The sequence below is a fragment of the Osmia lignaria genome, chromosome 10, assembly GCF_051020975.1.
Source record: "Osmia lignaria lignaria isolate PbOS001 chromosome 10, iyOsmLign1, whole genome shotgun sequence".
Lineage (NCBI taxonomy): Eukaryota > Metazoa > Arthropoda > Insecta > Hymenoptera > Megachilidae > Osmia > Osmia lignaria.
In genome coordinates this window covers 12230893-12253239 of record NC_135041.1, presented here as the reverse complement: position 1 = coordinate 12253239, position 22347 = coordinate 12230893, and the positions used below count along the sequence as shown (strand labels likewise).

At 40.7% G+C, this 22347-nt stretch overlaps 1 protein-coding gene across 7 annotated transcripts in view; it reads left to right on the top strand.

Moving 5' to 3' along the window:
* The window catches only part of Eip78C (Ecdysone-induced protein 78C), a 64663-nt gene that overhangs the window by 36658 nt on the left and 5658 nt on the right, over window positions 1-22347 (top strand). For all 7 annotated transcript variants that reach the window (XR_004583268.2, XM_034340338.2, XM_034340333.2 and 4 more), the window contains one exon: window positions 17388-17512. Coding sequence is in view for 6 of the 7 variants with exons in the window: in XM_034340338.2 (XP_034196229.1) it covers window positions 17388-17512 (125 nt within the window). In the remaining variant the exon portion in view is untranslated. The remainder of the gene's footprint in view (window positions 1-17387; window positions 17513-22347) is intronic.

The following is a 22347-nucleotide window of genomic DNA, read 5'->3' as shown; positions in this document are numbered from 1 at the left end:
GTTCTCTCTTTTTTTTTCTCTCTCTCTTTCTCTTCGAAGGCTTACTCCACGTTACATCGGAGACCCTGGTCTCGTACGAAGTCAATTACTGGTTACTCGGTTACTCGCCGATGCGTGCTGCGCCCAAGTGTACAGCCGCACACGTATATGCCCAGCTAGACAGAGTTGTATAGGTGTGCGCACACGAGACCCTGCGTATCGTAATTCGCAATTTGCCCGAGCATTCACCTTCGAATTCCCGTTATTCACGTTCCGTATCGTCGTCCTACACTCGACACCCGAGGCACCGCTCCAGGTGACCAGGAACAATGTGCAAACTGTGAACTTTCAAGCTTTTTCGCCACCGTTTTGCCGCGCGAGGGTGGTGTGAAAAGTGCGAGCCGCCCGTTTTATATTTAAACGGACTAATGATTAACCCTTTCGTTACGGGCATCGCCCGTCGGGAAATACTCCGAACGATCGTACGTTGAATGAAAAATTTACATTGCATGCTCGATATTTAAACGCTTCGCGCATTGGACTATAGTTGTCATTAGTAGAAAAACGATCGATTGAATACAAGGGTTTATAGTTATATTAATTCACATAAGTTCGACAAGGGTTTAGAGAAAAAAGAACGACGATAAATCGATGATTTCTCGTCGCTGTACTCGATAAATCATCGTTAAACGGCTCGTATTATTGCTGCCACGATCGCTGGTCGGTCCATCGATACGTGCATCGATTATTTTCATCTTGCTGACTCTCTCGAGTCGGCAATTAATTCTTTCTGATACGCCGCTTTGTAATCGCCGCTTAATAGACGCGTCTGTATTTATCGTACCTCGGCTTATAATTAAACACCGTTCGCGCGACTGATTGGTCGATTAATGCGACTCGACGTATTTATTACCGCGATCTTGCGACGTTATACCGGCGAGGTTTTTTTCGCAAAGCCTCGCGAGAAATCCGTGAGATTTATGTAGTTTCCTGCTCGGGATGCAATTTTTAGTCGTGAAAATTAATTGGCTCGAATCGCCGTATTGCTTATAAAATTAATTTAAAGTGATTTTTACATTTATTTTATTTTACAGAAATATATTTTACAGAAATTTACATTTAAAATGAAATTTTCGATCATCTTAACACCTTTATTAATTAGTTTAAAAACGACCTTAACGTTTCCGAATGATAATCACTGTGCGCGAATCGTGAAATTGGAAATCCGACACGTTTTCGCAGGAAATATTCGCCTCGCGAAAATATTGATACGATATCGACGAGCCTGATCAAATATTATATATCGATGAATAATAATAACAATGATGCGGCGTGAATCCTCCGCATTGTCGACGTTGCTGATCGTAAATATCATTTTTGCTAAATAACCTTTCATTCTGGTTATAAATCGTACTAGCAAGCAAACACGAGAGCTCGCGTGAAATCGAGTACAATATCGTTCCGAGGTTTGATGGAATGGTAATATTGAAATATGGACGACATCGATTATACATTTGCGTTCGGCGTATGGTGTTTAATGTTCATTCTGTCACCGGGTGCAACGGATATAAATGTCGTTGAAAATCGAGAATTATTGGGGGAAAGGTGTAGGTACATCAAATCAGACTTCCCCAGGGAAAATGGTTAAAAAAGAGAATTTTCATTGCGATAGTCATTGTATAACAGGTATACGTTTTTGACAAGAAAGTTCACATCGCGGAGGATACCGAATAACTATCCTGCAAAACTTTCTTCGTTGCTTCTGGTCGCGGACGGAACCGGAACTTAATTAATGCGGGTTCGTTACGACGGCACGAATATACTCCGGGTTTCCAGAATTTCAGATTAAACCTAACTGGAAGCTATATTTTCCTGAGGGAGTTGCAGCTTCTCGCGATAAGCTACACCCCTTAGGCAATTCTAATTAATTACCGGCCACCCTGTCAAATACGTAGAGGGAGAGAGCAAGAAACGTGAGCTTTGGAACCGATAATTGATCGATCTTATTCGATATCAGCATCAATTCAAATGAATTGGTACGTGTATATTGAATTTGGAGTTTAAGGAGCTCGGTGGCTAACTTACTCTTTGTGGAAGATGTTTGAAATTTGATTCAAACGTAATATCAGATATAATATAATGAATACAAAAAGCAAGGATAAATTTATTTCTTCGAAATTGCTTTTAATATTTAGCAAGAAAATGATATAAATAGCAAGAGAAATATTTCACGTGGTTTCCAATGGAAAAATTAAATTTTAATGAAAGTCTCGCGTACAACACGGAGTCCATTAAATTTTTTTTTGTAAAAGCTTTTCAACAAGAGATGACTTGTTAAATAACATTCCACCGAGCTTTATCGTAACGGCAGGTAATAAAAACCACCACAATTGTGTCTAGCAATGCGCGGTGTACATAAAAGGTATCCTACTTCGAGATTCTCGCATTCCTCGCAATACCACGGATTCCAGCTTTTCCGTTAATGAGAATAATTAGCGTCAGGGGTCGTTGTACTTGCGTACACGACTTAAGGTCGTGCTTAAGTCCCCATTGAATCGAACGTGGGACTCTTTCAGTTTCCGGGATCTTTGAAATCGCATTAACCAACTCTTTGTCGAGACATGTGCAAAACTTTGTATCGTTTAATTACCATTTTTTCCGTGGTTTAAAACAAAAATCAGCTGAATTAGTAATTTTAACGAGCAGAATTTTAATGAATTTATTCCGTGAAATTTGGAGAGCCACGGATACGTAATTATTTCTCAGAAGCTTAATGAAAAGGGGTAGGAAATGAAATGGGGAATTCTGAATATCTAAATTCCATAAACTTTTCTGTTTTTTATACTCGACTCCTTTTACTTTCCACTCTTCGCAGAATCTGGAGGATCTTTTTACATTGATCTCGTTTCAATGCTCTTTTCGTAACCGGAATCGGTCGAGTCGTTTGAATCAAAGAAACGTTGCCGAGAAAACGATTCCCTCCGGAATATGCATAAGTTGGAGAAAATTGCTCCGAACGAGCGCAACTCGTGCCGACACCAGAGGTCGTTTAATTGGCAGGTCGGCAATTAGGCGATTAATTAAGTGCGATTAAGGCGTAAGAGGAGGGGCGAACGGTGGAGTCTTCTTGCGTAAATAATGCTCGTGGCAGTGAACCTGAAGTCGAGGCACTTGGTTTCTCACGTCGGCCACGAGAAACGACCACGAGAATAAAAAAAAAAAAAAAACACAATCGATTACCTTTACCCAGAAGATAATTCGTTTCATTCGTTAGGAACATGAAATAATTCGAGTTCCTCTTGAACTTTATTTTTGTTTCACTCGAGTCGATTCTTTTCTTCTTTCGGCTTTATTTTTCCACTGAACAAACCCAGCCATATTTTTTCCTTTTCCTCTGATAAAGGTTTTCACTTGAACGTAACAGAATTGTTTGCACGGTTGTTTACCGATCAAGGAAAAATTGATTCGAGCATGATGGCCCACATTCGAGCCACTCGGCTCGATCGGGACCAAGGATGATTTTTTCGCATATATCAGAATGGAACAAAAGTCGCGTTGTTTCCATCGGTTCGTGCTTCTTCGTTCGATTAAACATTAAACGCATGGAAAAATTCAATTGACGTGGCTCGCTTGTATTACGTACCCGTTCGCTTTTACATAATTTCCTTATGAGACATTTATTATGTAATTTATTAAGACACGCCTGAGAAGCCTGTTGCGTAACTTCCTATTCGACGGCTGATTTTGCTGCGTGAATTACGCTCAACAGTGCTTCGAGACATTCTAACGCCTCGACCGACCATTCGCGTTAATCTTCTACTTTTTCTTTCGACGTGAGAGTTTTGCACGTGGAAAGTATCTCTGGAGGTATGAAATTCTTATGTTTTTTTCTTTCAAACACCTTCATCAACGCGTCAAGCCGACGAATAACACTAATCCTGGTGTGCTTGAGAATTTTCTGTGGTTTCAATTTATTTCCAACGCAAACAGAGAAAATTTCATAATTATTAAAGAAAAGTTTATCGTCGAATTCTTAATCCTTTGTGGTTCACAAGAGGATTTAATTTATTCGACAGAGAATGACCGATTTTTTTTTTTCTGCATAAAAAAGCCAAGTTACCGCACTTGCAGTCCTCTAAAGATCGCGAACGAGTATTACGTTAATGCATCTGGAAATGGATGGAACACCTTCAACGCACTGGGATCGAGGGAACTTAAGTTCCCAGGTGCATTATCGCTGAGCAACGCGGCTACACAATTACGATATTAACATTTATTTTCATATTGTTGAGCATGCTACGTTGCTCGAAGTGATTTAGCGTTTCCCTTGTGTTTTTCTATCCGCTCTTTTCACCTTTTACAACCACTTTGATATATATTTTTTATTTAATGCAGTTGGAATCGTATTTTATTTCCATTAGTATTCAATTGAATCGTTAAATAATTACGTAGCCAATTGTCGTCTTATAAATGAAAGAAAATAATGACAAACGACAAAAAGAAATAAAGTGATTTTCGTAATTTAAAGTGTGTATCTTTTGATGAAATATGTTTCACCGTCGATGGATGAAAATGGAAAAACATTTTCATCGACTTTTCCCTTTGTTCTTTGATCGCGTAATAGGAGGGAACTGAAGTGCCGCACTCGGACACGCGTTTACAACGATTCATTCTTCGCATACACAGTTGCGGCAATTTGTCCCACGCGAGACAACGCATAAAACTCCCTGGGGAAGTTCCTCTTTCTCTATTGATGCCAGAATTTTGAGTAACGAGAAAACTGGCTATCCTCTGAAATAGTTATTGCATTTCCCATTGTTTTCGTATTCTTTCGCAATTTTTTCCTTTTAGAAAAATGAGACTCCAAATTAAATTATTTTGATTTTTGACGAATTTAACGCAATTATTAAACCGCTGAAGTTTCGATCGATGAATCTAGTAAAAATAGAAATCTCGGATAGTTTCTCCTACGAAGATGTGAGAGTTTAATGGATCGTCGCAATCGCGGAGAGACGAGCAATCATAACGTCCGCGCGACTCGAAGCAGATAAATTTCTATACGATTTCACTCGATCGTTCTACGAGATTTACAATTCTTCCTTAGAGTACAACTCGATTGAAAGAGGAAAGTCACGATTCCGTGTGCTCGACGCCATGAAACTTTCCGGATGTATACGGAAACATATTTCATTAATTAGGAAGGTTGTTACGGAGTTGGAGAAAAATTCGTTTTTCGATGGATCGTCGCTAAGACGTGGATGAAATGTCGTGGGAAACGCGATTTTCCGCCGGTTCTTAACGAGGAAACTCTTATGAAATCTCGATGTGTTCTGTGCATCGTGGCATGCATGCAAAGATGTTTCTACGTATTGTAACGGGAAGGAGACATGTAACTAATGCCGGCTATAGGTGGATAACTTGAAACATGCAAATACGATCGATGCCTTCTTCATTTATTTCTTTCTTTTTTCTTTCTAAACAAGTTTTCCCGTGCGATTCGAACGGTTGAAATTTAAGGGTTGTAAATTTTTCAAGCATCGAAACTCGTAGGATGACAGATCCGCTTATAATTTCGATAGAAATTCAATTATTCGAGGGAATTAACTGGGAAATTTCTCGTCTCGCTGTAACGGAGGGGAAAAGGTCGGATAGAAGGATCTTCCAGGCAGTAGCGATGCAACGAAACGGCGTTTCCACGCTTAGAGATATATCCAGGCGCATTAGTGACATAATTTTCCCGGTGTATTTCTGTAACGTGGCAGAGAAACGGGCGAGAGGAGAAAGGGGAGGATAAGTGAGAGTCTGGCGACGCCGGTCGTCTGGGTCTCTCTTGCTTAGGCGAGTTTATCGACATTGCATTTCCGCGTTTTCGTTGCACAACACCTGTTCACAGTCCGTGTAATACCTTCGCACAATGATCTCAAAGATTGATCAAATTGGATAAATTATTGACAGGATCGTTCAGGCTTCATTCATTCATCCCCTTTCAATTATCATTGTTATTTCATTTTTAATATTTAATGAAACGTGAACAAAATTAAATCATTAGTGTTTAATATCATTTATTTCATGGGTATTTTATTATCCGTGTTTATTATCAAGTTCACAATCCCTTCACACAATGAACTCAAAGATTTATCAAATTGGATAAATTATTGACATTATCGTTCAGATTCCATTCATTCATCCCCTTTCAATTTATCTATCATTGTTATTTCATTTTGATTATTTGATGAAACGTGAAAAAGTTAAATCATTGATGTTTAATTTCATTCATTTCATGGGTGTTTCGACCATCAACGTGTTTATTATCAATCAATCAATCAATTACTGTCAATCAATAATCACTGACATTAAAAACTCTATTAATAGACTTCCGGTTGCTGGAGTGTTAATAATTGAAAAGAACTGTACACTGAATAAACAAGGTTTCGTAGCAATTACATTTCATTTGCAATGCTCATTCTTTGAAAATTGATGCAGTTAGCTAAACATTCAATCGCTGATAGCTTGATTTGGAAATCGTAACAAGATTAATTATCAAGTATCCAAGGGAGTCAAGTGGCCAAGGGAGTCCACGTATTTACAGTCAAACGGTCGTTACGAAAAGAGAAAGAAAAAAAAAAAAATTATAAGAGCTCGTGACGCGTTGAAGAGATATCCGTGAATAGGAAGGCCGCGATGGTTAGAGGAAAAGTCAAAATTGCCCTAGTCACCCGGTAAATGGTTGCACGCGTGAGACCGCCCGAAGATATTCCTGAAGCGACCATATATCTTTGGAATTGCGTAACGTGCGCCAGCAGAAAGGGAGAAAAAGGCGAACGAGGGAATGAGAAGACAGAGAAAGTGGGAATCGCGAAGAGAAGAGGAGAATGAGCCGAGTCGAGCCGAGTCGAGCTGCAACGAGAAATTGTCTGTAGAAAGTGCATTTGGAAAGCGAACGAGCGAGCATATAAAAGCGACGATAAATTATTTGTTTCAAGCGTGTATGTGTCCCTTCCATCAAATTAGTCCGATTCGTCCTTTAACGAACGATGCATCTAATTAATTAACGTTCGACACCCAAGTATCAACCGTGCACCCTCCGTCGAAATTTCTTTTTAAATCCTTGAAAAATGAAATCTCAAGGTATTCGTATTGCGAAAAAAGGGAGATGAATGTTTGAAAATAACAACCGGCCCTGGAATAGTGGGGCTCGAGGGAATTCCAGCACGTATCGGCACTAGAGGCACACTCGCACACTGCACTTGTACATGGCGGAGTAGGAACGGATGGACACAGTCGGTTGGAATACGAATGCTGTGACCCGAGCAAATATATGCGATGCGCGCCGCTTCCTTGTAAACAAGGGCTGCTAAATGCCGTCAAGTGGCTCTCGCTCGGGCTGGTCGGGTCGAGGCCGCGTTCCAAACTTCTGCACAACCTTCCTTGTTTCTCAGCCGTAGTTCCCCGACATCAGCAGCTGCAACGAGTTTCCACTATTGTCAGTTCACCGCGAGCTTATGGATCGTTCCTCGTTGATTTGATTATTCCGCACCTGATCCGAAGTCGAGCCGTCCTCTCCTCGCAGCTTTTGTATCCTCGAAACACCGAACACACCACTTTCGCGAGGAATTCGACTAGGTGGTAATTGGTTTAAAATTTCTTTAAACTTCGGTTAGGAGTCGGTTAACACTGCGGTATAGAATTTATAGATTTCGTTCCTATTCTTCGCCATTCGAAGCCTAATATTAGAATCCTTTTATGTAGTTTCCTTATTCCCCCGAGATTTCTCGTAATCATGAATTTTCTTATTGCGAATCTTGCCATTCGCGTTGCATCGAGCGTGTTAAAGATGAAATTCACTCTTTGTTGGAGCTCGCACTCTGATTTTTATTGTGCTGTTAGGATGCGAAAAATAGAAACTGCCGAGGGCCGGGAATCGAATCCGAGTCTATTATGTTCACGATTTCTCTTATTGGTTTCTTGAATGGGATCCCGACTTCATAATACCAATTAATGGGCGAATTTGTAGGGTAAATATTGTCTATACACCCACTTTCATTTTTCTTTTTTTAATTTCGTAATTTTCGTGTAATTCTGACAATATGCAACGAGTAGTTTGGATTCACACACATTTGTTACGTATCCAGAGCAATTGGATGTACGGAATGTTGATAAAGAACTGGATGCATATTTCTCAGGACAGATTTTCCAGCGTCGGTGCAATGAGAAAGGTTTGCGCAACAGAAATGCTTTTTGTTACGCTCGAATATGTTGGCGGTTTTAATTAAGATATCTGCAATTCTAATTCGATACGAAATATTATGTCGAAGGATTACGTAAATGTTACGTGAAACGGTTGATTTACAGATTCGAAACGTGGCCCAACTTTTATGGCGAAAACTGAAAAACTGGAATGCACAAACAAGCGAATAATTCATTTTTCTCATCGGAAAAAATGAATTCCACGCTTTCTCTTTAAAGCGTCGTGTCTGACCAGTTACGCCACTTAACTACTTGAAACTTTGATCCTCCTTTTCTAATTATTTTTTCTCATAATTTCTTTACTTTGAATCGAGTAAAACAGTTCAAAGAAATAGTACACTTTTTTTAACTTGCACCATTATCAATGCCAAGGAGACCGCTTTACTTATGAAAACTAATAATAACCTGGTGAAATATAAAATATCGAGTGGCCAGGCACGCGATGGTTGAGATTTTCTGAAATTTTCTCGACACAGCACGAATGTGCTCGCCAACAACCGATGTAACACGTTGCGTGTCGTGTAACGCCGTGTTACATCAACGTTACATCGACATTATTACGGTAATGCGTACGATTCTGGTTGCATGTGTAGGCGCCTTAACGCAGAACAGGGAACCCCCGGTAGCGAACGATCCTCAGAGGTGCTTATTACGATAATGTATCGTTAATACACTGAATCCCTTCCCACGATGTCGGTATTAATGTTTTATCATGGTTGGAAATGGAGGGAACCGATTGAGTACCACGCCAAAGGCGTAATAAATTGTTCTCGCCATAAAGAAGTACGATTATTCTTAATTGTTGTGATTTTCTATGATTGATTTATGCGTCTATCATTGTGTTGGTAGAATATTTCATTCCAATATGAAATTTATTTTCGTTAATACTTAAGCGAAGGGTAATTTTTTCAGCGATTTATTACTCGATATTAGACCCAATTTCCGTCAATTACCAGGGATTAAAGTATCACGTTTATAACGCGACAATTATTTTTCAAGAACCAACGGAACCCGAGAATGACCTGGAATTAATTAGGCAGAGTTCTTCGAGTATCCTCTTCCCGATATTCCCAATTTCACTTAACGAGACCACGTCAATTTCGTCGCGTATTTTCTGATTCGACCCAATTTCTTTTTTTTCCATGGTATCCGAATATAAATCAGCCCGTATGTGTGTCAAGCCCAGTGAAATCGATAATGTTACCAGCCATATTATATTGGACAATTAATCTCGCGAGAGCTCAACGTTAAATAAGAATATTACAAGACAATTATTTGCGGATAATTATAACTATCGTCAAGGAAATTAGGGCGGATCGTGTAATTAATTTTCTGGTAAAAGTTTATGTCTCTGTAGAAAAAGCATATCAAGAACCATTAACCATTGCCACGTTCCATTGGCAAAAGATCCTAGCCGTTTTCCAAAAGGATACAACTTGCACCCGGAAGTCTGCGACACCATAAATTCACGTGGCTGGCATCCGTGAAAGGCTGTCATGTGTTCGCGAGCCGTTATTTAAAACAAAAGAGCATAGGTGTAGGGTTCGGCGAATCGGTGAATCGTCCTGTCCCATTCCCCTCATCTTTATCCACTGATCTCTCCGAGCTTCCATTGAAACGCTCGCTCTTTCGGCTATCTTATCCGCTTCGAATCCGCAACGGGCTCCCATTATTTAATCAACGAAACGTCTCGTTAACGATGTGGGTCACAGAAGAGCAGGTTTCCCAGTCTTTCGCGGCGCGAACGTAAATCTTTGCCGCGCGTACTTGATTCTCCTCTCTCTCTCTCTCTTTCTCTCTTCTTTCGTCCTGAGCTTGTTTCCGGAATGTCTACCGTCGTTGAGTGCACGCATCGTTGCGTCCCGACAATGCCTTCTCTCTGATGGCTTTCGTGTTACGCGTAGATCAGCGTGGGCGATATCGTTTCGGTCTACGAATACGCTTTTCCACTGTGACGGCAAATCCGGTAGGTCTCGGACCAAAATCGCGCTTATTACTTGTTATCGCCCAACGATGTAACGAACCGACGCTTCTTACGATTAGTAACATAGATATTTTAGTGGAAAATTTCATCAGAACCAGTTGCTCCGAAATGTTAATTATTTTAATGTAGAATCTAACGTCGGAGCTGAAATTGCATTAACTCGGTGAGTTTGATACCGGGCAACGTTTGAAGAAGCCAGTCCGTGTAAACACGGCAGAACAGGAGGAACAAAAAGCGGAAAATCCGGTAAACAGAAATTCTCGACGGTCAACGCAACGGTAATTGATGTATTTAATTAAATTACTCGACATAATTAATTCGTGAAGGGACTTCGATAACCGGAGAACGTTCCCCCGGGACACCACTTAGAAATGGCTTCTGTTGGGCCCGTTAATTACGATTCTTAATTAATTACTTACCTTGCGCGATACTTCCCTGTATCTCAACCGAGTCTGTCTCGTTTGAATACATAGCGACACCTTGCCGACCATTTCAATCACGAAAACGTTTATTAATGTCGTCGTGAAAGGGTTGCACTCTCGGGATTACGAAGGGAAAGTTTATTAAGCTCCTTCGCGCGGAAAGCAACTCTTATCCGTCGCTTTTCAGGCTGTTTATTTTCAAATATTTTGAATATAACGATGAAAGATCTAAAAATTTTTCATCGGCGTACATTCGCGTCAGCCAACACGGAAAGGGTTAACGTTCTATCCGGGATATCGAACGAAGGTGAAACGATTTTGCGCGGAATCGTCGCTTTCGCGGTCAAAAGGCGTAATCAAGCGTGGATTCGAAACACGAGCATCGTGCTCGAAGGAAGCAGAGATCGTTTCGATGTCAGAAGCGTGTCCGAGCGTTCGCCACGCGGACCCGTGACCAGCTCGAGCGTAATTAAACGGTACGACGGCAAATTGCATTCGTTGTACTCCGCAACACCGGCTCGTTCGGCCTGTTTGCATTCGACGACGCGACCTAACTCTGGTTATCGCGTTGCACACTTGTTCGCCAACTATTGGGAGAATTAGAGAAGCAAAGGAGAAAATGGGACGAAATTGTGTCGAGCAAACACGAACGAATCCCTCGGCTAAAATACTTGACGAAAAAAAAGAGACAAAAAAAACTTTTACTTAGGGTTATTTATCGAATCCACGAAAAATAGTAATCAATAGCAGCCAGAATTAGACGCAAAGGTCCCGGTCCCTCGTAAATAAAATCTTCTCGGGAGGAAAAAAACGGCTGTTCGGCGAAACGAAAGTACAGGTGGAGAACAAGGGAATCAACGGCGAAACGGTCAGCCATCGGATCGTGTTCGGAGCGTAACAGAAGAGAGAAAGAGAGGGATCGTGGCAATTCATTCGTTACGCGGCAAAAAGGTATATTGCCAGGCCCGTGAGAATGTTGCTCGTGAGCAGATGCTCTCCGGGTGTAAGAAAAACAAAATCGTCGGTATCTTCGGTGGGGAAAAAGAAAATTTTCCGCAATGTCTCGCCGGCGGGTACGTTTTACTGCCGATCGTCCAATCGTATCGGAGCGATCGTGGCCGGTAGTAAAATCCTTAAGTGGCGGGAAACGCGACCGACGAGTAAGTTCGGGCGGAGTCTGTACCGGGTCAGTTGGTGAAATAAAAGCAGACCGTAAACATGCTCGTGTGCGTGGTACGATCTTCCGGATGCATCGGTGAAATTTCATTTCGTTTCACTTCCACCGGATATACCGCAGCACAGTTTCGCCGAGAAATTCGTTTTTCTACGAAACTTCAATGCTTCCACCTCGCCCACCCAAAGTTATCCAGCGGCTTTCACTTGGCGTTGCATAATCGTAGACCCGAGAATGCTATAATAATTAAGGCACCGCCAGTCGAACGCGTTGTAATTAACACCAGCTGCGATTCCTTACGACGATTCGAGGAATGGTGTTTTGTTTAAGGGTTAGTGCGAACGAAGAGATGCTCGTATGATTTTTTTCATTATTCACTGTGCTGTGTAGTCCGGGAAGTGAATATATTCATTTTTGGTCTATGAATTATTTGTGACACCTTCGGTGACTCGGTATCTTGGTATCTTGACGTCTCAATACCTTGGTATTTGGAAGAAAGTTGGAACAATAGACGTTTGAATGGCAGAAAATAGAAACATATGGCTCGATTACCGGTGGGTGTTGCTGTCTGCCAGCAAGAAAGTTGGACAGGATTTCCTAGCTGTAGATCAACGTTTGCTCACATTCTAATTGATTACATAATATTACCGCAAATTGAATGCAGAAATGTAACTTCGATACGTTAAATTCCGATCGTTGATACGATTACGCTTTCACGTACCCGTAGTCATTCAACGTTATACAATTTTGCATTACGCGAATGAATTTCATGGATCGTTTCCCGAGGGATATGAAAGAAATTCGTCGAATTGTAACATCGCTTTAATAATTTTCGAAGAAATAGATGATAAGTGGATTTCATGAATAATGAAAATTCGATATGATGGGCCGTGAACGGGATGGGAAAATAAAGCATCGGGAATTGATTAATTTAGCGGTTTCTAGCACCGCACTGAAATGTCCCTGGGTCAGCTTCGCACGCTCGCTTCGGATGCACGTTTTAATGCATATTCGATGTCGAGTCGACACACGGTATCGCAGGTAAACGAATAGCTGTTGTTCGTGGCTTGCACACATCGATTCGTTCAACGCGTTCCAACCAATCTGTCGCTTGTTTACCGGCACAGGAAACTGCTGTATTCTTGCAAGCATCAGCTGCTTCCTCACACGGAAGCCTGCTATCTGAGAAACAGATGCTGCGGTTCTTTGCATATCAAACCTGATATATTCGAATTTCAATAACGCGCTCTCTATTACTTTAATAGTAACGTTAGAAATATTATTAACACGTTGAACGCAATGGAGATCACCGATGACCGCAAATTATACATGCCTGAATAATTAAAAGAAACCAATAGGAAAAACATTATTTTAAATAATATTGTTACTGTACATATGATGTAAAATTGAAATTTGAAAATCAAATATTTCAACAAATGGCCATTTTCACCGTGGCGTTCAACGTATTAAAGTTTCGTAGTTTCATTGAAAGAGTTGGTATCAAAGATCTAATGAATAAAAATGAAAAAAGTAAAGATACATCAAGGTATTGGAAATAGCATACGAATGAAGGTCCAAAAAGGGCCAACAGTTTGCCGATGTACCATTACGACCTACTTCGAAGATACAAACCGGAGATCATGAAGGAAATAAGAGGGAGAGACAGAAGTGAACAGAGCTTACTTTGCTACCTGGCTTTCGTGCAAGCTTTCGAACTGGGCCGTTCAAAGCGCTCTTGAATATATGCAAGTACTCCAACGAAATTTATGTATTATACCCTCGACGAAGGGAAACTTCTCGTCGATGTTTGCCGACCGTACGTGTCAGAGCAAAATAACGTTCCGTTTGAACGATCGACGTAAAAAAAAATTGCTGGATTTATAACACTTAGCCATTTTACTCGGGGCAAAGTTAGCTGAAAACTTTCTAGGCTGTAAAGTTTACGTCTGTTGTTGCTTCCTACGATTTATCGGCTTTATACGAGTTACTTAATCCTTTCGTTACTCTGTTCGAAAATGTTTTCCAAATGTTTAGAGAAGAAATAATCGTCGGCTTAACCCTTCACCGCCAATGTGGCATATTTTGTTGCAAAATAAAAAACGTATCGTACAAAGAACCTTATAGCACCAACGAATCGCGTTATTTTGCAAGAATGTCTTCTTGCGTTATAATCACGCGAAACGTTGAGTTAATGAAGTTGAAAAAGAGAAATCGTCGCGTAGGAAAGTATTTAAGGTAGTAATTAAGTAGAAATTGGTAAAAGTTCATAAACGTTTTAACGTCTGCTTACAACAGAATAAACTTCTCGTTAAATAACGAGTGAACTGTACAAAAATTCGCGATACTCCTCGTTCCCGTTTCGCGTCCCGATGCTTTTTGCTACGAAGGGAACGGAAACGAAATAACGGAACCTTCTGTTTTCTGTTCTTCAACTGTTGACACGATGAAAACAGCCACGCCGGATTCACGTGCACTCCGCGAAAAGGAGCAACAGTTTACGTTGATTAACACGTTCACTACCGTTAGGTTCAGATTTTGTGGAATCAAGTAATTAGTGAAAGAGGAGTGGAGACAAACTTTAGGTAGCCTTAACGTTAAATTGATGACTTTTCGATAAATTGAAATCCTTCGCTAGTCGAGCGGGTAATATATCAAGATCCCACGACCCTTTTACATAGAATTTCATAAAATTCAAACACCTCTTTCTCTTTACGTAACAAGTGTCTGACGAGCGAAAGAAGCGATATCAAAGAGATAGTAGATATTTTTCACGCGTCAAAGGCAACCAATATATTTGCTCGTGTCAAGAGACATACGAATCGTATCGCCGGTTATCTACACTCTTCCCAATTCCATTTGGCTCCCATGAAACAAGCTGTATCGCAATTTTCTGATCGCGCTTTCACGCACACTGGATACACACCATAGATCGTGTCGCAACCGTAAATCATTTATAGTCCGTCGTATATTCTATCCGTAATCATACGGTACTTAACATTTCACTTAGCGGTGAATATTCCGCGGAACAGAGGCACAGTTTCTATTTCTGCTTAGAAATTCCGCACGGTCGAACTTTCTCCTCGCGGGAGTACCGATGGACACGCGTTATACATGGACATAAGCCGCGAGGATATTTCACTCGTTTCTCCCGGTGAAAACCTCGTGGGATCGGAATCGATCGAATCGGAAAAAGATCGCTTGTTTAAAATTTTAATTTCCATCTTTTCTTTTATCATCCGGAATTTATTATCCGGAAATAGGCTGTCGGGTAAAAAATTCGAAATCACGGACAAATTTATCGGTACGCGTTCGTTCGAGGTATCGTTAATACGGTACACCTTAACGAATTCCCATGAAGAAGCACCGAAAAACTTGGCCTCGCCGTCGAGCGGTTACAGAGCGCGTCATTACACGGCGCGCTTCCGCCTTCGTCTTGGGAAATTACAGACCGTCCTCGGGCGCAATAAATTACAATGTACCCGCGTTACGAACGCTGATCGATCGATCGATCGCTTATCAGCGCACCCCTAATTATTCCAAGTTGTCTCATCGGTTGGATATTCGAAGGCCGGTGAAACTGCATTCGCTGCGCCGATCGATTATTACAAGTAACGCGGTATAATTTCGTCTGCTTCGATGATAATGATAAAGCGAAACGTACACTTGGTTAAGGATCGGGTTAGGAGTTTGAAATGATTTAATGGAGCTAACAGCGTACGAAGTTGGCAAAGTACATTTATTAGATACACGTTACGTACGATGTCAAGTGTGGTTAACATGCTTGAACTTTGGATAACACAAGAAGACGTTTGTATTAAACTCGTAGAAAATTGAGAAGCAAGTTTTCTCTCACGTGTGAATGATCCCGGTAGAATAGCAGAATATAACAGTGTATATCACCTTAGAAAATGATTACCCTGATTCAAAGGGAATCACTCGAAACAACAAAATAAATCCATCCCTAAGACCAAGGTTATAAAAGCAGTTGCTTGAAACTTCATTCGTATCCGTCCAGACAAATCGCTACGTAGATCCGAGAAAAATCTCTTACAAAGCCAAGAAAAAGTAGAAGTCTCTTGGCAGCACGTGATTATCGTACGAACGCGTTTCCGGCGTCGGTTTAGCTGGAAAAGGGAGAGAAGCAGGATCGGTTGACGAAGGAACGGTAACGGGGTAGCAGACAGACGTCTTGGTCTTCTTCGTGCTCGTTGGTACAGGAGGTGAAGAGTACCGTTCGATCTCGAGCACGTTACGGGCGTCATAAAATCGCATCGTTGCCCGGTATAGTTGCCGGGGCCCCATTTCCACACGCTGCAATCAACCACATTCTCCTCCCTCTGTCTTCTTCCTGCTCTTCTCTTTGCATCGCTACTACACTCGTCTATCCTTCCCATCATCGTTCTTCTTCTCATCTGCAACGGTTCTCTTCGTCCCTGTCCGAGCCTTGCACGCGTAACCACGTCTTCTGGCAAGGGTTTCACCGGAGACCAACGGTACATCTACAGGGTGTCCGTAAAGGTCGCGATTAAATTGATCCAGTATTTTAATCAGAGTAGACCAAGAGAAATTCCTATGATTTACAGGCATTCCCGAAAATAATAAAAATTAGACAAAACTTTTATTTAAAAAATTTTCAGTTGAAGATCTTTGGAAAATCTAAGAATACAGAAACACGATAAATTCTTCAACTTGAGTAGCCTGTTATTAATACTAGGACACTGTATATATCAATATATATAATGTTACAGACTACTCTTATACGGTTCTCTCTGCTCTCCCTTAGCGGACGGCCTGGTTTCATCTTTTTCCTTTTTCTTTTCGTCCTCCTCCTCTTCTTCTTCTTCTTCCTCCCTGGTTCTGTAACGGTGACGCGAGCTTTCCGTTACGCGAACCACCGTGCACTGGTGTTGCAGCCTCAACAGCCGTTTCCCTTGCTCGATAGCCGCTCGTGTTGCTCGTCTGTCGTTGCATTATGGATGCAACGGGTTAGCCGAATGAAAGAAGCCGCCTTGTCCAAACGTGTCTCTTGCCAGTGGGAAGGGAATCGTATCGTCTCGGTTCTATTACATCGATCCTCTTTCCGTCTACCTTTCTACTTCTCTCCTCTCTCTATTTGGTCTACCTAGGATCTGTTCGTTTTTCCTGATCTTCTTCTTCTTGCTACACCGTCTACGCGTGACCGCTTGCATCGGCAGACGATGCCGTTACGTCCTAGCACGCAGTGCTCGTTTTTTGATCGTTAGAAGGAAACGAGGCTACGGTGAACCGTGATCTCATCGGACAGCTTAGAATCGAACGAGCTGAGAATTCTGTTTATGGCGGCTCTGATGATCCGTTTGGAGAACACGGTAAATTGACGCTCTTATGAATTAGGCGATGGTTAACGAACCCTTCGTTTTCTGTATCTCTTTGATACACGGAAGAAAGAATATTCCAGCTACGATCATTCTTTGTCACGATTTTCGAGAGACCCATCGCATCGTTTCGGTCTCTCGGTTCTGCGAAGAAACGGGAATTCCTTTACCTACTTTCATGGATGACGATCACGTTACGTAACGTAGCTGCCTGTTTTGTTTTCCAGAACAACACTACGCGGCCGCCGATTCGAACAGTTCGACGCCCGCGAAGAGTTTCGTGGCCTGTAGAGTTTGCGGTGACAAGGCGAGCGGTTACCATTACGGCGTAACCAGCTGCGAGGGTTGCAAAGTGAGTATGGCATATTTCAGGAAGCCCTCCCCTAAAGACCACTAACGACACCTCAAATAGGATCGCTTGGAGAGGAAAGATTATTTTTCCGAATTAACACGTTCACCCGGTAATTATCAACGGTACCGATCGGTTAACTTTCATACGGAAACATTGAAAATTTCTTACCTTTCATCTTGATGTTACGGATTCGAGAAAAGAAAAATTGTGCTTCAACGAACCAACGAATAGATATACATCGTTCGCGGAGGAACAGGACGCGGGAAATAGTTTTCAGAGAACTTTCTACATCGAGAACCGTAATTATACACCGTAAACTTTTCTTTATCTCGGAATACACGGTCGCGAAGGATCACCTTCGACGCATCAGTTACCGCGAGAAAGTTACCCGCGCTGTTATAAATACGATATTTCTTTCTCATCGTGTCCGTACCTTACCGGCTTCGACTACTTTCGATCGATCTCTTCTCAGCCGCTTCGTTCTCCTCTTCCTTCGCCGACTTACTCTGTTTCTCTTCTATTTACATTCTTCCCTCGATTTCCCCATCTGTCTCAATTTCCTGCTGTTTTCCATTATAATAGATCTCTCTTACCTTTCTACTCGTAATTTCCCATCCTCTTTGATATTTCGTTTCATTTTATACATCTGTATGCTTTACGGATTCTCTTATCAGACTTATCCTTCGTCTCGTTATCTTAATTCTTTCGTTGTCTTTGTACAAAGGAAGAATATCCGCATCGAGGAACGATCGATTTTTCAACAGGTCGAGATAGCGATAAATCGACAGAAAGAGGTAAATTTATGGTCGAGCAGATAGGATCACCTATGATTGACCTTACAGGGCGGATACGGAAATTTGAAAGCGGCTATATTTTAATGTTTTCTTTTTTCGAAGATTCAATCACAATTTCTTTTTCTTTTTTTCATTTAAAAGGAAAGGTAGAAGAGTGGAATGAGTCGAGGGAAACGGACACGCGTTCGTATCCCAACCGGGAAATTAATTTCGCGGTATTGGAAACGCTCGTACGTACGTAGGAAGGTAGGATGTTTGTATCGTGTGCACGTGTGGGTAGGAACGCGAGAATGTACCAATTCACCGTTAACCGCGGCCTTAGGGCTTCCGTGTTTCAATCTCAGGCGGCGGATGTGCATCTCGCACAAGATTAAGGCACGTACACACGGCGAACGCGAGTTCGCCCCGCGAGTGCACTTCTTCAACGGCCGATGCGCTCCGTCGGGAAATACGAAACGAACGAACGATTTCACCGAATCGCTTCTTCTTCCTCTTTCTGTCTCTCTAACTAGTGTTCTCAGAAGAGATTCGTCGAGAAATTTTTCATCCCGACGGAACTCGAAGATTTCTCCAATTGAGAAATAAATGATTAAATTGAAATATTGTTTTAGCAATCGGAATATAATACCGGAATCTCTTATTTATTGTTTAAATATTATTTATAGTGGCAAAGATTCTATGGTAAAGCTTTTATTTGTAAAAAACTCGGCGCGTCTGACCATTCGTTGACCTCTACTACTATTTTTCTTCACTGATTCAGAAAATTCGTTGATCAGCAATAAAAAATTATTTCGTTTTACATACAACCGACGTTAATCGTTGCAAATAAGCGCATTTAATGCACGGTATTTATGACGAATCGTTGCACGCTGAAATAAATGTGCAATTAACGAGGAAACATGGTTTATTTTCATTAACGTGACCGACATAACATCTGCGGGCCACTGAAAAGTACCCGTTTTTCCAGTCTCTCGATAAAGCTTGATCAGCAATTAAATGAACCTCGAAATTGGTTCGCAAATCTCCTGTAATAATACAGCTATAAACACGTTGGGAATATTAATTAATCAGAGGATCGGTGCGCTTTGGATTCACATGTAATTTCCAATTTGTAAAATGCACCAGCGAGTTACAACATATATCGAAATGATTCGCCTTTTCATTGATATTGAGTTTCATAGAAGCTCGAAAAAAATCCCTCCATATACGTCCAATTAATTTTACTAATTAAAAGCTACCAGTATTTTTGACTTCTCCGTTGAAATGGTTATGCCTCGTTAATTCTTTTCGCCTTGCTATTTCATCGATGATATAAAATGAAAAATACCATATATCGTTATTAGCAATATTTTATTTTATATTGATTAGTACAATTAATATTTTCGAGGTGAGAAAATATGAATTTATTAGCAATATTTTATTTTATATTAATCAGTACAATTAATATTTTCGAGGTGAGAAAATATGAAATTTCTTCGTGGCTGTTCAACGCGATTCGTTCAATCTTGTCTGACTACATTCGGGCTTAATCTACTGGCTCCGAACGTAGTCTCCTTTTTAAGTCTGATTTATCGCGCGTCCTTCTACTAGCAGGCTCATCTATCGAATTCTCACGCGGATTTTATCGATTCGTTTAATCGTTTTAATCCGTAATCAGTACGTATCGCTCGGTTGAACGTTTGATCCGCGTTCAATGTTTCTCTTGTTTGCTTTATATTATACTTTCGCGAGCTGTATAAATTTCAAATAATTTATGTGGCACGTTTCGTTAACTTTGCAGCATGATACGTTCGCGGTACCGTGGTGATAAATAAAATTTTCAACCATCCTTAACAGGATAAAAAGCGACGTAACTTGAGAATTTTAAATTGAATCGCTCGTGAAGTTTTTAAACTCTTATTAGCTCGACTCGTTAAAAGTGAAGTATAATAATGTTTCGAGAGGTTACGTTATTCCCTTAGACTACGAGATATTACGTCTGAAATGGTAAGAAAACACTGTTATTATTACAAGTGCGAACCATTTCCATTGTAATTTAGTTGATATTGAAAAATGACCAGATAATGGTGATCTATTAACTTTCATAGAAATTGTATATTTTTTAACCAAATATTCTAATTTTCAATAAACACTGCATTTTCATTTTCACTTTCTACTGTTCGAATAATTAAATTTCAAAATTATAATTTATCGTTTAATGAATCAATTCGTAATAATCCCGCGAGCAATATTAATGCGTCCATTTGGAAATGAACGGGTTATCGGAATAAAATCATTATTATTGTTTCCCAGTTACGGTGGAAAACTCGATCCGATAATACCACGATTTAAGCCCACGTAAAATTGTAACGAATGATTTCAACGTGGAAAATTTGAACATACGTGTTCCATTGTTTTCTCTGAATCTCGCAACATCGATTCATCCTCCTTTCTGTTGTTTTATATTTGTCATTTAACCCTGTCAGTCCCCTTTTAATCTTTCTCGTTCCATTTTTTTTAAATGTGGATTAAAACTTTACTTCGCTTTTGCTCTTACCATAATCTTATTATATCATCCCGAACAAAGGCAGCCACTAAGTATACTTATTTATTCACGTGTTCCAACAACTTTGATTTAACACCCTTCATTTTCGCAAAAGATTTCACTTAATTATTCCTTAAACTATTCATTTCTCGAAATGTCTTTCAAATAAAAGACTCTATTTAGAGGAGGGTCATTAATAAATACGTTTAATTGAATCTTTTCGTCTGGAAACGTTGATTTTGATTTCCAAAAATAATCGAAAGAGATATTTTTATTATTCCCATTAACAGTGGTACGAGCTGATGGAAGGTGGAGTATCGATTTTAACAACAAGCACAGCCCGTGCCACGCTATCGAATACTATTATTATTGTATGGTATAACTGTTCGCTTTCTATCCTCATCGTTTAGACGGATATGCATCGACGTCGATGCAACGCACCATCGCGAGTCTGCTTTCATTAATTAATATCCTCGGTAATAGAGCAATAAACCGATTCGTAGACGAGTCGAGTACGCCTACGAGTCTCTACCATTATTTTCGTTGCCTCATCGTTCTGATATACACTGTCGTCAGAAGACTCTTCGCTTGATATTGTTTATCGTTTTTCTATATTTCTCCTCCTTCTTTCTCCTTTTCCTTTTCCTTTTATTCTCTTCCCGTCAATATATTGGAAAACTGAAATTACATCGAATTCGATTTTTCCTTTTCAGCTAACAGTTGTTTAGAGTTTCAGTAGCTTCCTGCGAATAGGAGCGTTAAATAATTCGAGCTTCGCTTTAGAATAACACTGTGGATGCGGTTGAAAAGCATCGGTTCAATGAAAATTGCCAGAACAACCGCCGCGATCGATTTTTCCGCTTGTTGCAACACTTTAAAATCCGCCATGGCTTTTTATTAATTATCGAGCATTAATCTCAATTCGCCGCCGTTTGGCCTCTTTTGTGCGTCGGTTAAAGAGCCGCGGCGAGTTGCGGAAGCTACGTTACGCGGCTACGTAGGAAAGTTATGCCGTCTCGTTTCTACCCGGGGCACATTAATCATAATACGTCGCTTATTAAACGAGCCGTTCCGTTGGCCACGGCAACCAGGTCAACCCCGACTCAACGGTGTAACGCAGCTCCCGGTCCGACCCCCTTGCTTGGTTAATTTCCATCCAACCTGCACACTCCTTTCTATGTATATGTACGCGAGTGGAAGCTCGTACACACGGTATATTACCTTCTCTCTGCCCACCCGTTACAATTAACTCGACCTTCCTAAGAGAAATTGATTCTTCGTCTCGAAACTCCTCTGCTCGATGAATTTCGAGTGTTCTCTTGAAAATTTATAACGTTACCTGGGTATGAAAAAAAATTTCTATTTATTATAATACATTCGTATATAGGTGTTTGTTATTCGCTCCACAGCGAGGAGAAATAACATTTGTAAATTTTCACCGGGTTTATTTTCCCAGGCGAAACAAGGGTCTATTTGGCGTTGATTTCCTCTATCGATTCACCGATTCGTCGAGGTGT